Source organism: Urocitellus parryii, chromosome 10, assembly GCF_045843805.1.
Source record: "Urocitellus parryii isolate mUroPar1 chromosome 10, mUroPar1.hap1, whole genome shotgun sequence".
Taxonomy (NCBI): domain Eukaryota; kingdom Metazoa; phylum Chordata; class Mammalia; order Rodentia; family Sciuridae; genus Urocitellus; species Urocitellus parryii.
The window spans coordinates 143,272,003-143,287,159 of NC_135540.1; the positions used below are offsets into that span (position 1 = coordinate 143,272,003).

Here is a 15,157-nt window from a genome sequence, read left to right on the forward strand (position 1 = left end):
TGGTCTGGTCTGCATTTTGTGTTTGCCCAGGCTCAGCCCAAGCTGTGTGGATCACACAAGAGAAACACAGGGTGCCTTGCACAGGGACCTACGTGGAGGAGGGAAAGGCATCCACACAGGGCAGGGACGCCCTGAGCAGGGAACCTCTAAAAGACCCCATTTGTGCATAGGCACCATTGGGGGTGATTGATCCCTGGAAAAACTCAGCATTTGTTTGGGAAGTTGAGGGAAGGAGAATTACGGAGGAGGAGGGCCAGCTCCCTGATGCCTCCTGCCCCAAGAGCAGCTTCTGGCATAGATGTGTTCCACCCACACTTGCAGGGGTTAGGCATCCGGCTCTGGGTGCTACGTGAGTCCTGGGTGGGTAGGGGACCTCTCTGGGCGAAGTATCTCCGTGTGACCGACTGAATGCCACGCCCTTAGTACGCGGAACTCGGCTCTGGGAACCTGGCCTGCAGCCCAGGAGGCGGATTCTGACCCACACTCTGGAGGTCGGCTGACTCCTCCTCGTCTTCAGTAGCTGCATCAGAGGTTGCTGGACCCCGCGACTCTCCAGCTTCCCTAGACGCGGGGGAAATAGGGTCGTTGGGACGAACCCCCACCGCAGGGGATCGGCCTAGGAGCTCCCTGGGGACTGCAGGGCCTGGGCGGGCGAGGGCGTGGCTCGCCGGCGGGGCGGGGCGGGACGGCCGGCCGGGCGCGGAAGTGCAGGCCGCCGCCGTCCGCGGCAGGCTGGCAGTCATGTCCCGGGACGCCGGGTTCCCGCTCGCGGCCGCGCCGCTCAGCGGCCTGTACCTGGAGGCGGGTCAGCAGCTGCGGCGCCTGCAGGACCAGCTGGCCGCCCGGGACGCCCTCATCGCGCGCCTCCGTGCTCGCCTGGACGCGCTCGAGGGGCACGCGGCGCCGTCGCTCGTGGACGCGCTGCTGGAGCAGGTGGCGCGCTTCCGGGAGCAGCTGCGGCGGCAGGAGGGCGGCGCCCCCGAGGCCCAGCTGCGCCAGGTGCGGGGCGGGCGACGCTGCGGGCGCGGGGTTCTCAGCGCGAGTTCTGCGGGCTGAGAGTTGGGGCTGCGGGCGCGGGTATGCGGGTTTACTGTGCGGGGTGCTGACGGGCTTTCTGTGCGGGGTGTAGGATTCCAGTGAGGGCAGGTCTTGGATGCTGGCCTGCTGTGGGGTCCCTTCCAGCCCGGCCCAGTAAAGGGCTTTAGCCCTGGTGACACTGCCGCTTTATTCTGGGAGTGACCACAAGGGAGGCGCCTGCCTGAGTTCCAGGACAGGTGTGAATCCTTTCTCCTCCTCCTCCTTGGTGCTGTTCTTTCACTCACGAGCACCCCAAACAGAAGCAAGAATAATACTTTCCTATAAGTTGTTTGTAGGCCCCCAAATCAGGCAAACTCTGGCATCTGTTATTTCATTTGGTCCATGACTATTATCCTGATTTTTCCAGGAAAGAAGATAGGCCTGTAAATGGAGTGGCCCTCAAAGGACAGCTTTTGTTTCTAGGACTGGTCCCGTAGCCGGATTTTCAAGGAAAAAAGAAACATGGCTCTGTTTTCTGATTATAAAAGCAAATAAAGGAAAGAATAGAATAATGCCCCCAACCCCCACATTGAAGAGGTAACTGGTTTTCCAGCAGTGGCCTGCCCCCTTCCTGCTTTTCTCTGGGTATAGGACACAGTGTTGAGTTCATGTTTCCTATACAGTTTTACTAAGGTTGTCAACATTTCCCCATCTGTATCATTTAAAATAAACTCAGCAGCCAGATGTCTCCCCAATTCCAGCTCCTCCCCTCTTTCTGGAAGGCCAGTTGTAACTCATCAGAGTAGAAAGGAAATAGAAAAGTCATCTGATCTCTGCCACTAATATTAGCGTAATGGTCATTAAGGGCCACCGATGAGTACAGAGTGGGGTCCCTAAGGGCCCCATTTACCCTATCACCAGAATGTTTTGGGGAGTGGTTAGGGGATATGGGCACCTTATAAGCAGAGCAGAACTGTACTTCAATCTAGAGGCCATGGGTATTCAGCCTGTGTCCACAGTTTCTCACCAGGGGATGCCCCACAGGGCAAGGTCTGTGGTCCCAGTATTACTGGTCCTTCCTCCCCCAGCATATATATTTTAGGGGGATTTTTACTTATTATTTTGCAGTTTTATTTAGGTAATTTTGTTTAAATTATTGTGATAGTTTTGGGCTGGGACTGTAGCTTAGTGGCAGAGCACTTGCCTAGTGTGCATGAGGCACTGGATTCGATCCTTAGCACCACATAAAAATAAAATAAAGGCATTCTGTCCACCTTCACAAAAAAATTTTAAAGATTATTGTGATAATTTTAAATATTATGTTTTTCAATCTGTCAAACAAAGTGACCAAACATAGCTATCATAAGTTAAAGTGTGGAACAACTGATTCTGATAGATCCTGTATGTTTTATTTCGCTGTCATTTTTTTCTGTATCATAGCTCCTTAGGTTAGGTGGTTTGCAAAGGTAAATGCTGGCTTAAGCAGAGAACTATCATAGTACCTTTTTATGAAGATAAATACATGTCTCAGCACAATTTTATCAAACATCAAAGGAACTGTGTTGTCAAATCGATACAAATATGGCTGGCCACTTTGGTACACACCTATAATCCCAGTGACTTGGGAGGCTGAGGCAGGAGTATCACAAGTTCAAGACCAGCCTCATCAACTTAGTGAGGTACTAAGCAACTCAGCAAGACCCTGTCTCAAAAAAAAAAAAAAAAAAAAAAAAAAAGGTTCTGGAGATGTGGCTCAGAGATAAAGCACCCTGGGTTCAATCCCCACTACCAAAACAAAACAAAACAACAACAATGCAAATACGAGGGTCATTCTTTTTTTTTTTTTTTTTTTTTTTACTGTCTCAAGTTTTCTCCTCTCCTCCTCTCCCTATACTCATTATCTTTAGATGCTACCAGTGAATATAACATTTTTATATTTGAAATCATTTGTCTTTTAACTGTAGCAAAAGAAAAGTAACTGAAGCTGACTTTAATGTTAAATGTTATTAGAAATTAATAAGTGTGAAAATAAATGAGTAACTATAATAACCTTTCCTTAAAGAAATGGTTAGTTTAAATGTTATATTTCCAGATATAGTAATATGTTGTGATTGTGGACAACTGATTAAAATAAGAGAATTGCTTACAAACTTAGGTTATTTCCAAGGGATACAGAAAAGTTGTTTCATACTTGTTATTCCCCAGACAGAAATGTAAATGGAGGGGAAAAAACTCGAGAAAAAGACAAGGTAGGGACAAGAGACTTAGGTGGCCAGATCTGTATGTCATTCCGAACACCAAGCAACCTTGGGCTTCCATGCTACTTTAACAGCTGCCTGGGGTCTTTGATCCAGAGGAAATCTCCAGGAGGTCAAGGTCAGGATAATGAAGTGAACCCTTCTATGGAACTCACTTCTGATAGTATGATGGATCTTTTAATTTGCTAGCATCAAAACAAACTGTGGAGCCGGGGATGTAGCTCAGTTGGTAGAGCGCTTGCCTCACATGCACAAGGCCCTGGGTTCAATCTCCAGCACCACACACACACACACAAAAAAAAAAACCTTTGCCACTGTGTACACTGGTAGTAACTGAGAGATAGACAATGGAAAGGGAGCTTCTTTCCCATGAACTCTTGGATTTCTTCACTTGGTCCAAGTCTTGGTTTACCTGGACCCCATCATGGTCCTTTGACTAAGGCAGAAAACTTGCTGAAGAATCCAGGTGTGGTCCAGAACATGGTCCATATATGCAGTGGTGGAACTGGACCTTTGAATGGTTCAAGTGTATTAGAAGGTTGTGTTAGACCAAAGCTTATGAAGTTTCACTGGCTCCTGGCATAGGGACAGCCAGGTTTGGGCTGCAGCATCTAAGGGCTGCCCAGAAAGCAGGAAGGGACAATACTGGATTGAATGGTGTCTTCCCAAAATTCATGTCCACCTGGAACCTCTGACTTTTGACCTTATTTAGAAATGTGGTGCTGCAGATGTAGTAAGCTAAAATGAGGGTGTGTCCTAATCCAGTGACTGATGTCCTCATAAATGGCCATGTGAAGGTATGTAAGAAGTCATGTGGAGACAGAGGCAGAGATTGAAGTGTTGCATCTACAACAGGAAGCAGTGACTGCTCCTGCTACCACAGTCACATCTGATGCTTTGGCATATATATCAATACTACTTTTTTGTTTTGTTTTGTTTTTTAGGTGCTGGGGATTGAACTCAGGGGCTCTTGACCACTGAACCACATCCCCAGCCCCATTTTGTATTTTATTTAGAGACAGGGTCTTACTGAGTTGCTTAGGGCCTCACTTTTGCTGAGTCTGGCTTTGAATCCACAATCCCCCTGCCTCAGCCTCCTGAGCCTCTGGGAGCCATCGTGCCCAGCTCAATACTTGTTCTTATGTGTATAGACAACATATTTTCCCTGAATAAACTTCAGTATCAGAAAGAGACATTTCTCTGTCATGCTGCTGAAAAAAATTTCAGCTTTTGTTTTAGAAAACTTAACATTTAAGTGTATGCTATTGTCGGGTCTGAATGACCATCTCTGTTTACTCCACAGAAGGTTTTGAGCCACTGCTGAGGGGAACTTGGTCTGGCTCAGGTGAGCATGGCAGAAAATGTCACTGCCCTGGGAACTTCATTGTCACTAGCAACAGGCAGTGTGTGAAGAGCAGAGCTGTGGTGCTGGCTGATGGCAGCAAGGTCCGGGAGGGGTGGGCCAGGCCAGGGCCAGGGCCAGCAGGGCTCTGCAACACTTCCAAAGAGCAGCTATACCATCCACAAAGTAAGGACATGGGAGAGGCCCTGACCAATTTGTAATACCTTCAAAAATGTCAGCTTTTAAATAAAGTCAAGGTCAGGAAACGCCTGTGCTTTTGGTGCTAGGCTCAATACCATGGAACCGCAGCAGTGAGAGCCTAGTGCTCAGTCTTCTTTTTCCTGTTCGTAGCCCTTTGTTAAGGAGGCCACAGGTGGTTCTCATCTGGGTAAACGCCCCATCATACTGTGTGTGCCCTCCTGTAAGTGGCCACGACCTGGTAGGTGAACTGGCACCCCTTGGCAGCCTGTGGTGGGCCGCTAAACCCTTGGAGAGCCTGGAGCCCCTCTGTTCTTCAAAGCACTGAGGTCTGGGTCACTCCGCCTCCTGTCCTGCAAGTGCAGTGGGGCTGCTCTGGGAGATCCCCGCTACCCCGGCCCCCTCCACACAGAAAGGCCTGCCTGCTCCGTGGAGTTGTCAGGGTCATAATGGTGAATGCTATGGCCTGGGGAGAACAGAGCTCACCTGGCGGGGAGAGGGAGGCGCCTGAGATCTCTGATACCTGTGAAGTCAGATGGAGGCATAGATGTGATGGTTGACAGGTACAGGTGCTGAACATGTTTGGGCAAAAATCCACTCTACACTGGCACCTTCCATCCCCAGATTAGTTCTGCATCTGATCATTATAACTGGACGTTTCTTCTTTTCTCTTTCTATTCATCTCTACAACAAAGTTTAGGGAAAGTGGGAAGGAAAAGATGCCCAGAGAAAAGTCCAGAATGTTCTGAGTCACCAGGTTAGCATACACAGGTGCACCCTGGGCTTACCCCACAGAGCAGCTATCATGCACACCATGGAGTTTGGGTGGAGGAGTGCCCGGAGACAGGGCGGGGCCTGGTGCAGCTCCACGGATTGTTTCCTCCCCTTTCCTCCTTTCTCTTTTCTTCCTCTTACCCTTTCTCCCTGCCTTCTGTTCTTCCTGTGTCAAGGACTGAGCCCAGGGCCTGTGCACTGTAAAACAAATGCTTTACCACTTACTACTACTGCTTTTCTTTTTCTTCTTCTTGGTGGTGCTGGGGACTGAACCCAGGGCCTTGTAGAGGCAAGCTCTCTACCAACCGAGCTACATCCCAGCCCTTACCTCTTTCTTCTTCTTTTTTTTTTTTTTTCAATATTTATTTTTTAGTTCTTGGCGGACACAACATCTTTGTTGGTATGTGGTGCTGAGGATCGAACCCGGGCCGCATGCATGCCAGGCGAGTGCGCTACCGCTTGAGCCACATCCCCAGCCCACCTCTTACTTCTTGACCCCACTCTTTTTTTTTAAAGTTGTAGATGGACACAATACCTTTTATTTTATTTATTTATGTGGTGCTGAGGATCGAATCCAGCGCCCCAAGCATGCAAGTCAAGCGCTCTACTACTGAGCCACAGAGTGGGGCCCCCAGCCCTGGACCCCGCCCTTTTTTTTTTTTTTTTTGGTGCTGGGGGTTGAACCCAGGGCTCTGTGTATGCAAGGCAAGCACTCTACCAACTGAGCTATGTCCCCAGCCCTGGACCCCACTCTTAAAACAGTACTGGCCATGCATCCTCTGGACATTCCCCTGTGGCTCTATTTGTAGGAGAGGACAGCTACAGTGGTTAAGAACAAGGCAGGTTCCTCTGAGCTGCTGTGAAATCAGGAGATTCCAAGGAGAAAAGAAGCATGATACATAGTGTCCTGTAGTTAACTGTGTAAAGCACACACATGGAATAGTGATTATAAACTTGCCCAAGTAATGAATAGCAGTTGTCTTTGGAGACTGAGGTGGACCAGGGAGGGATTGGGGAAGGAAAAAATATTTATTTCCTTTTGTATATATTTGAATTATATTTTAATAACAGTACATATGTTTTTATGATTCAAAAAAGCCAGAGGTTGGGGTCTGGGGCTGTGGCTCAGTGGTAGAGCGCTTAACTTGCGTATGTGAGGCACTGGGTTTGATCCTCAGCATCACATAAAAATAAAGTGGAGGTATTGTTTGTATCCATCTACAACTAAAAAATATTTTTAAAAAGCCAGAGGCTAGGTTGTGGCTCAGTGGTGGAGCACTTGCCTAGCATGAGCCAAGGCCTGAGTTCCATCTCTATCACCACAAAACAAGGCTGGTCAGACTCACCTCCTAGTGTGGCCCTCTTCACAGGTGCAGGAGGTGAGTGAGGACCCAAGGCAAAGGCTAGATTCCTCCCCCACCTCCGGGGGACACACTAGGAGTTCTCTGAAGCAATCTTTTCATGGGTGGATGATTGAACTTTCCTCACCTCCTTCAGACTATATGTTGGAGAGTTTGTTGAAAATGGGAAAGCTTAAGTTTAAAGCCTAGTATTTAAAAACCGTCATTTTGGTCAGGTGCTGTGGCACTTACCTGTAGTCTTAGAAGGCAGAGGTGAGAGGATCGCTTAAGCCCAGGAGTTCAAGATGAGTCTGGGCAAGATAGAGAAATCCTGTCTTAAAAAAAATTATACTAAGCTACAGTTGTGCACACCTGTGTCTGTAACCCTAATGATTTTGGAGGCTGAGGCAAGAGGATTGCCAGGTTTGAGACCAGCCTCATAAATTTAGTGAGATCCTGTCTCAAAATGAAAAATAAGGGCTGGGTGCAGTGGTGCATGCCTATAATCCCAGCAGCTCTGGAGGATGATGCAGGAAGACCACAAGGTCAAAGCCAGCCATAGCAACTTAGTGAGGCCCTAAGCAACTTGGGGAGACCCTATCTCAAAATAAAAATATAAAAAAGAGCTGGGATATGATGTGGCTTAGTGGTTAAGTGTCCCTGGGTTCAATCCCCAGTACCAAAAAATAAAAAAAATGTAAAGAACTGGGCAGATAGTGGTAAATCCCCCTTCAGTTCAGTCCCCCATTGGAAAAAAAAAAAATTGGTTATAAGGATTTTTTTTTAAATAATTACTGTTGAGTACATTAGTTTTCTTTTTTTTTTTAAGAGAGAGTGAGAGAGGAGAGAGAGAGAGAGAGAGAGAGAGAGAGAGAGAATTTTTTAATATTTATTTTTTAGTTCTCGCCGGACACACATCTTTGTTGGTATGTGGTGCTGAGGACCGAACCCGGGCCACACGCATGCCAGGCGAGCGCGCTACCGCTTGAGCCACATCCCCAGCCCGAGTACATTAGTTTTCTAAAGCTGCTAGAATAAAGCACCACAAACCAGGGGGCTTAAAGCAAAACAAACTGAATCTTTCCATAGTTCTGGAGGCCAGAAGCCCCAAATCAAGACATCTGCTCTCTCCAAAGATACTGGGAAGATCATCCCCACCTCTCCCAGGCTCAGTGGTGGCTGCAGTCCTCGGTGTTCCTGGGCCTAGAGATTCATGGCTCTAGTCTTTGTCTCCCTGCAGCCTTCTCCTGTGTGCACCCTAATTTCCCTATTCTTCCTGCCTAATTGATTATGGTTCCGGGGATTGAACCCAGGGGTGCTCTACCACTGAGTACACCCCCTGTTCTAATTTTTTATTTTGAGAAAGGGTCTTGCTAAGTTGCCCAGGCTGGCCTTGAACTTCAGTACTCCTGCCTCAGCCTCCCAAGTCTCAAGGATTATAGGCCTGCACCACTGTGCCCAGCCAGCCACTTTTAGTAATTCATTGATGCAAAATCTAAAGTTAAAAATTTCCTTGTGAAAACAGATTTTTAGATAAAGTTTCAGAAGAGCATGCTCAATGCAGGTTGAGAAGCCTCCCTTCTGAGAGGTGTCATCTAGTGCTGGGTGATCCTTGTCAGCTTTTCTTTTGCTTTATCAATGTTTGCTTTTGCTATTCTTTTAATCAAGTAAATTGTGCTTTAAAATCTTCCACTTAGGAAGTTGAGAGACTTACTGAGAAACTAGAAGAAAAAGAGAAGGAGATGCAGCAGCTGATGAGCCAGCCTCAGCAAGCCCGGGAGAAGGAGCTTGTCCTGTTGCGGAGGAGTGTGCTGGAGAAGGAACAGGCCCGGGCCGCCAGCCATGTGCTGTGCCGCTCCTTGGCCGACGAGACCCACCAGTTACGCAGGATGCTGGCTGCCACTGCACACATGTGCCAGCATCTGGCCAAGTGTCTGGATGAACGACATGCACAGGGGGACGTGGGGGAGAAGTGCCTGAAGGAGGTGGGCCACAGTGAATCACTTGAGGTGAAGACGGGGTGGGGGTGGGCAGAGGCATTGTCCACACGCCCCTGGGGTCCCTGTGCAGTCACGGAGGTCAGGGTTGCCTTGAACCCACTTCTATTCTCAGTTTGGAGGACTGGCTAATGGGGAGCTGGCCCATCCAGGGACTTGGCAGGATGCCTACCAGGCCCCAACACTACCTGCAGCTGACCCTGGATCTGATGGAGAGATGGCCCTGTAGCATCTTCTGTCCCGCTGAGGATGGGGAGGAAGGGCTGGGATGGGGCAGCTCTGAAGAAGCATCATTATGTGTTAGGCCAGTGCAACTGAGGCAGAGGTGGGCAATTCTGCTAGGGAGGGCAGTGCCTCCAAATGCCACTGGGCAGGGTCAGGCTGGAGGCTGCAGAAGCCCACAAGAGCTGGCCTCTCTGCCTTTGAGTGGGTCCAGGCTGGCCCCCCTGGTGTCGTGCGGCGCCAGTACTCTCTCTGAGCTAGCTTTGGGCATATCCTTGCCCTAGCATGGCCTCATGCCCACAGCTGGGAGACCTGGCCATTCTGAGATACACTCCTCCTCCCACCAATTTACAGGACATAGAGCAGCTCTGTGTCTCAGCACTGTACCTTGAGCTGGGCACCACACAAGGTGGAGCTGGTGGCTCTTCTAGAACCGGCCAGGTCTGGCTATGGCTTTGTTAGGGTTTGGTAAGGGGCTCAAGGACAGAGGATCTCAGCATCCAGAAGGTTGTTATGGGGGGTACACCTAGCCAATGAGGGGCCCCTGATGGGCGGAAGCTGCTATAGGCCAGTGCTGTCCATGTCGTCCTTCCCACTAGGGAGTTGTGGGGATCCACAAGACGCTGGGAATAGGCACGCAGGGTACACCTTGTCCAGGTGACACAGAGTGCCCAGAAAGGCAGAAGCTTACACCCCAGCACAAGGCCTCTCTCATTCAGGGCCTTTCCAGGCAGTTCTCTGAGGCTGCTACAGGTTCACACAGAAACGTAAGTACTGGGGCAGGCAGGACACCCAGCTATGGGTAGTGTCACCATAGTGCCCACTGGGAGAAGACCTGCTGAGAACCACCTGTCTTGGTGGGTGGATTCTATAAAGGGCACCTCAGGAAGAATGCAGCTGTGTTTCAGAAACCCAAAGGGAGGGGCGTCTGGAGGAAGCGGGTGCTCTTAGTCAGCTCTGGTCACAGTGACGTTCCCTCTCGAGACTTGAAGCAACTACACGATGGTCAGCTCGGGAAGGTGTGGGGCTGATGGTGGGGGCAGGCATCTCCTTGGTTTCTAAATCAGTGTCACTTTTTAGCCTGGGACTCAGCTGAGTCACCAGGGCTTCCCAGTGCCGACTGGGTTAGTACATGTATTTCCTGTCATTTGGGGAATTTTGAAAAATTGCGTCACTGGTATACAGTCGCCCACTGTCCAGTGCACAGAATTTCTAGAGTACAAATTGGTTTCATGAGACTTTTTAGTTAGGTCTTCTAGCTATTGTTTGGGGTTGTTTTGGGACATAATTCTGTGACTGAATCCCCTTGACTCTGCATGAGGCCTGGGCTAGGTGCTGTGTCCACATTTGAATCTGACTGGGCAGGAGGGGGATAAATTGGATCCATGGCCAGGCCCGCCCTCCTGCTGGGGTCTTCTGGTGTACAGCAGCATTAAGGTTCCTGTCCTCTCTGCTATCTGTTACGATGGCAAGTCTCAGAGGGTTTTATTTCATTTGGCATTCCAGTGCCTTCAGACTATGGCTTTAGAGTATTTAGGTGTAGGACGTTTAAAATATGAACAGCTCACATTGGTTGGCAGGATGGGATAGAGACAGTGTCAAGGGTGCCCAAGGCATGGCCCAGCCCTAGCGGGGAGTGGGTCTGGTCAGGGAGCTAGAACCAGCAGCTTCCTGTCAAGCAAGTGGTCACCACCTCCTATACTGCAGGACAGTGATGATATGTGGCCTCAGCCTCTGAGTCAGTCATGTGCTAACATGGCTTCCCTCTTTCCCTTTCTCATGCAGCCAGAGCATACAGATGGGGATCAGGCTGCTGTTGAGAAGTTACAGGAAGAAAATCGACTGTTGAAACAGAAGGTGACTCATGTGAGTGTCTTTGACATTTCATTGTGAAGATCCCTCACCCTAACAGAGGGCAGGTGAGGGTTCTCTCCTTGGCCTCTGCCCAGAAGTTGCTCCTGCCCTCCATCCACTCAGCTGTCCCCAGAGACCAGAACTTGCTGCTCAAGAGGATATGCAGGACACTTCCTGTCTGCCACTCCCCACAGTTAATGCACCAGTCTATAAAGAAGCACAAGTTACAGTCTGGAAGTCCTGTTTTCAAGGCTGGAAAACTGTACTATGTCCACTCTGTTTAAGGTTGAGTCTCAGGATTCTCTGGTTGTCCCCCTGCACAAAACTAAGACTTCCATTTAAGAGGAGAGCCTCACCCCAGTTATACTCTAAATCCTCTGTGCTAGCTGCTAGTTGGCTGGCCGCCTCAGGGCTGTGCTGTGAGCTCCTGGCTCTGCCCCCACAGGTGGAAGACCTCAATGCCAAGTGGCAGCGCTATGATGCCAGCCGGGACGAGTATGTGAGGGAACTCCACGTGCAGCTGAGGGGGCTGCAGGCCCACCAGGAATCTGAACTGATGAGGAAGGAGATCTCCCGGCTCAACAGGCAGTTGGAGGAGAAGATAAATTACTGTGCAGAAGTGAAGAAGGAGCTGGCAGCTGCCAGGATGGCCCGGGACTCCGCACTGGAGCGAGTGCAGATGCTGGAGCAGCAGGTGTCTGCCCATGGGCTCTAGGCAGCGCCAACAAGACACACGCTGCATGTGGCAGCCATGGTCTTAGGACAGACTGGGTCAAGGCTTGGAGGCACTGGGTGGGCAGCAGTCAGAGGGCACTGGAAGAAGCCAGCCAAGGACTGTCTCCTTCCTGAGCAGAAATGAGTATATTGTCTCCTTTCAGCTTCTTGCTTACAAGGATGACTTCGCGTCAGAAAGGGCAGATCGGGAACGGGCTCAAAGCAGGATTCAGGAGCTGGAGGAGAAGGTCACTTCCTTGCTGTACAAAGCTTCCCAGAGACAGGTAGGTGCAAGGGCCTGTCTCCTCCCCTCAGGGCTAGTATTTTTGTTTTTCTTCATGAACTTCAAGCCTCTCTGTCTGCTGAGACCCTGATTTGCTGGTGACCAGAGTCAGGCAGAGCTGCCTCATCTGAGCCCTGGGGCTCAGTCCTGAGAGACCTCCTGCTGGGCTCCTTTAGTTGTGGAGCAGCTGGCTTGGTGGTTTGTTAGCAGAGGAGTCTGCCCCCAGGCCTATCCTGTCTCCCTGTGCATTGCTATGGTGTGGCTAGAGAGCTTGTCCTGGCCCCAGACTTTCCATGCATATCTGTCCTTGCTGTGAGGTGGGGACCCTAGTTAATGGGTCACATAGGTATGACATAGACCCTGAGTGTCCAGTAAGGTCCTCCAGCATAGCCACTGTGCTGGGCTCAGTGCTGTCCCCACACCAGGCCTGGAGAGGCCTGGTGTGAGTTATAACCAACAGAACCTCTTAACCTCTCCCTCCATAGACTCATGCTCCACAAAATCCCAGGAGAGGTATTTGTCTTTAGCCACTTTGTATCTAATACACTCTATCCTGGGGCAAACTGTGCTCCCTCAAAGAACTTCCTGTCTTGACATACTGGATACTAGCAATGCCTTCAGAAATCAGTGCACTCCAAGCCAGAGCTGGCCTTGAAAGTGCCCCCCTTGGAAAATCATGAGCAGGACCTGGGGGACATGAGGAATACCCACAGTGCTCTGTGCTGAGCAGCTGCTGGATCTCATTGGCTGACAGCCTCTGCTTCCCTTCCCCTGCACAAGGGGCATAGGGGAGTCGTGAAGGATACCATTTCTTTAACACCCTTGGACTAAGACTACAGCAGGGGTCCTGGATGCAGTCGCCAGTCCTACTTATAAATAATGGAGACCTACGTTCCCCTCCTAAGTTCACAGACCAACAGGGTGGTATAGAAGGCTTCACCAGCCACAGTAGGCTCCCCAGAGCCCCTGCCCAGCCCCAGCAGCCAACCTGGCCTCACATAATGCAGCTGGAGTATTCCCCACCCTCCAATTCCTGGTTCTTCTAAAACAGGGTATTGTAGTACTAGGAAGGGACCCTCTAGCATGCTGTATGGGCAGGAAGGGGAGCATCTTTTGCTGACCTTTGTTTTTGTCTGTGGGCTTTCCTGGGATTTGGTTTTGTCTGTGGGTTTTCTGGCCTTCCTGAAGGTATGTGATTTGGATTAAAGGGCTGATAATGGTGCAGTCACAAAGATGGCCCCAAGTGGCCTGTCAGGCAGCCTCTCAAATAGTGGAGCCAATTCCAGGTTTGCCTGATCTGAATTCTCCAAGGGATTCCTGCTCAGCCCCAAGGGCAGGATTTCTGGTGGGGCTGGTGGTCACCAGCAATGAAGTATGCAGGTGCTACATGGGCTCTGCAAGCTGCCGAGTTCATGGCAGTTATCTGGAACATGTGTCAGGCCACACCAGGCTATGCCAACAAGTTTTGAGGCTGAGCCAAGGACACACCCCTGTGCTGCTGGAAGCCCTCTGGGGCTCAGTCTGCACAGCATCCCAAGCCTCTTAAGGGAGGTCGAGAGAAGGACTGGCCTTAGTTTGCTGCCTCCCCACCATGAGTTCTGCTGCTACTACTCCACGGTGGTACATGGGGCTTGTTCCCAAGGCCACCTTCTGGATCAGGTCACCTGGGGCTCATGGTCCTTTCAGGCCTTCCAGTGTAGGGTGGGGAGTGAACCCCACTCGGGCTGTTCCTTCCTGAGCCCACGAGGGAGCCTATGTGGGACCTCTTCAGTTACTTGCTGAGCACCTCCTTATCTGGGTTCGGGCTATGGCATTTAAATTTAATATCTCTGGGCTGGAGATGTGGCTCAAGCGGTAGCGGCCCAGGTTCGATCCTCAGCACCACATACAAAGATGTTGTGTCCACCGAATACTAAAAAATAAATATTAAAAAAAATTCTCTCTCTCTCTCTCCCTCTCTCCCTCCCTCCCTCCCTCTCTCTCTTAAAAAAATAATAAATTTAATATCTCTAGTGGCTAGAACCCAAGGCCTGGCTTTGTGGCCTCCAGCACAGGTCCTGTGAACAGATCTTTGCCTTTTCTGCAGGACACCCAGGAGGAAGGCCCCTGCCGGATTCATACTAGGAGCAGAACTGCCAAGTACTTAGAGACCGATGTGTTGGAGCTTGGGGCACCTGGTGGCTGGAGGCCTGGGCCTGGGTCCCCACAGCTGGAGTCTCCTGCAGAGGACGTGTGCCCCAGCACAGCTCACAGAGGACGGGGTGACCTTCAGTGCCCCCGCTGCCTGGGCTACTTCAGTGACACGCAGGGTGAAAAATTCCTCAGGCATGTGTCTGAGTGCTGTCAGTGAGCCAGGGCCTCCTGTGCCCCTGTGGTTTCCACCCTGCCCTAGGGGATGTGGGGGTGCTTTCAGACATGGTGGGTTGAACTCTACTGAGACATAGGGTGCCCAGAATGAGATAGGAACACTCTTAAGAGTTCTCTTTGGTTCCCTTTTGGCCACAGCTCAGACTGGGTCTGTGAAGCTGCCAGCAGAGCTGGAGTCAGAGTTAGGGTCAGGAGCATCTGGCAGTGGGGGCAGTCCTGTCCCAAGCTGCCAAGCCAGTCTGGTGCAGGGACACCTCGAGGCCAGGTACCTTGCAGCTTCAGATGCTGCTGCTTGCCAGAAGCAGGTGGCTGCCTGTGGGAGCCCAGTGTGCCATCCCTAGGATGGAAGGCTCATCCTGTGCCACAGAATAAGGTGTCCCGGGCTAGGGTTGTGGCTCAGTGGCAAAGCACTCACCTAGCACGTGCGAGGTCCTGGGTTCGATCCTCAGCACCACATAAAAATAAATAAAATAAAGGTATTATGTCCAACTACAACTAAAAAATAAAAAATTAAAAAAAAAAAAGAATAAGGTGTCCCTCACAGCCCAGCTCTGTGTAGCATATGCATCACACTAGGGACCCTCCCAAGCCAGGCAGAGCCCCGCCTCCACATAGCACCCTGCATTGCAAGAGCGTTTATCATGCACCCAGAAGTTAAAGTACATTGACTTCATGTTAACTTATTTTTATAATACATGTACTCACTATTGTGATTGTTCTGGGAATCCGTGGGGTGGGAGTAGGGACAAGCAGTGTTTTCAGGTGCAGGACTTAGACCAGCTGGCAAAGAG

The 15,157-nt window shown here is 50.3% G+C and overlaps 1 protein-coding gene across 3 annotated transcripts; it reads left to right on the forward strand.

Moving 5' to 3' along the window:
- The first annotated feature begins 706 nt into the window (after positions 1 to 706).
- On the forward strand, positions 707 to 14,841 carry Tnip2 (TNFAIP3 interacting protein 2). 3 transcript variants are annotated; one of them, XM_026395284.2, is made up of 7 exons: positions 951 to 999; positions 4,579 to 4,620; positions 8,627 to 8,914; positions 10,934 to 11,014; positions 11,448 to 11,696; positions 11,881 to 12,000; positions 14,086 to 14,841. In XM_026395284.2, exons 3-7 carry the CDS (start codon positions 8,672 to 8,674, stop codon positions 14,347 to 14,349), a joined length of 957 nt encoding a protein of 318 aa, XP_026251069.2. In that variant the 5' UTR covers positions 951 to 999; positions 4,579 to 4,620; positions 8,627 to 8,671; the 3' UTR covers positions 14,350 to 14,841. The 3 variants fall into 3 exon arrangements, with proteins under 3 accessions (XP_026251066.2, XP_026251068.2, XP_026251069.2); XM_026395281.2 differs by lacking the exon at positions 4,579 to 4,620 and having other exon boundaries at positions 707 to 999; XM_026395283.2 differs by lacking the exons at positions 4,579 to 4,620; positions 11,448 to 11,696 and having other exon boundaries at positions 707 to 999.
- Positions 14,842 to 15,157: the final 316 nt, after the last annotated feature.

Coding starts and splice junctions, on each gene's coding strand:
- Tnip2 (XM_026395281.2), top strand. CDS start 742: ATGTCCCGGGACGCCGGGTTCCCGCTCGCGGCCGCGCCGCTCAGCGGC. Junction 8,915..10,933: donor GGGAGAAGTGCCTGAAGGAG/GTGGGCCACAGT, acceptor TTTCTCATGCAG/CCAGAGCATACAGATGGGGA. Junction 11,015..11,447: donor TGAAACAGAAGGTGACTCAT/GTGAGTGTCTTT, acceptor CTGCCCCCACAG/GTGGAAGACCTCAATGCCAA.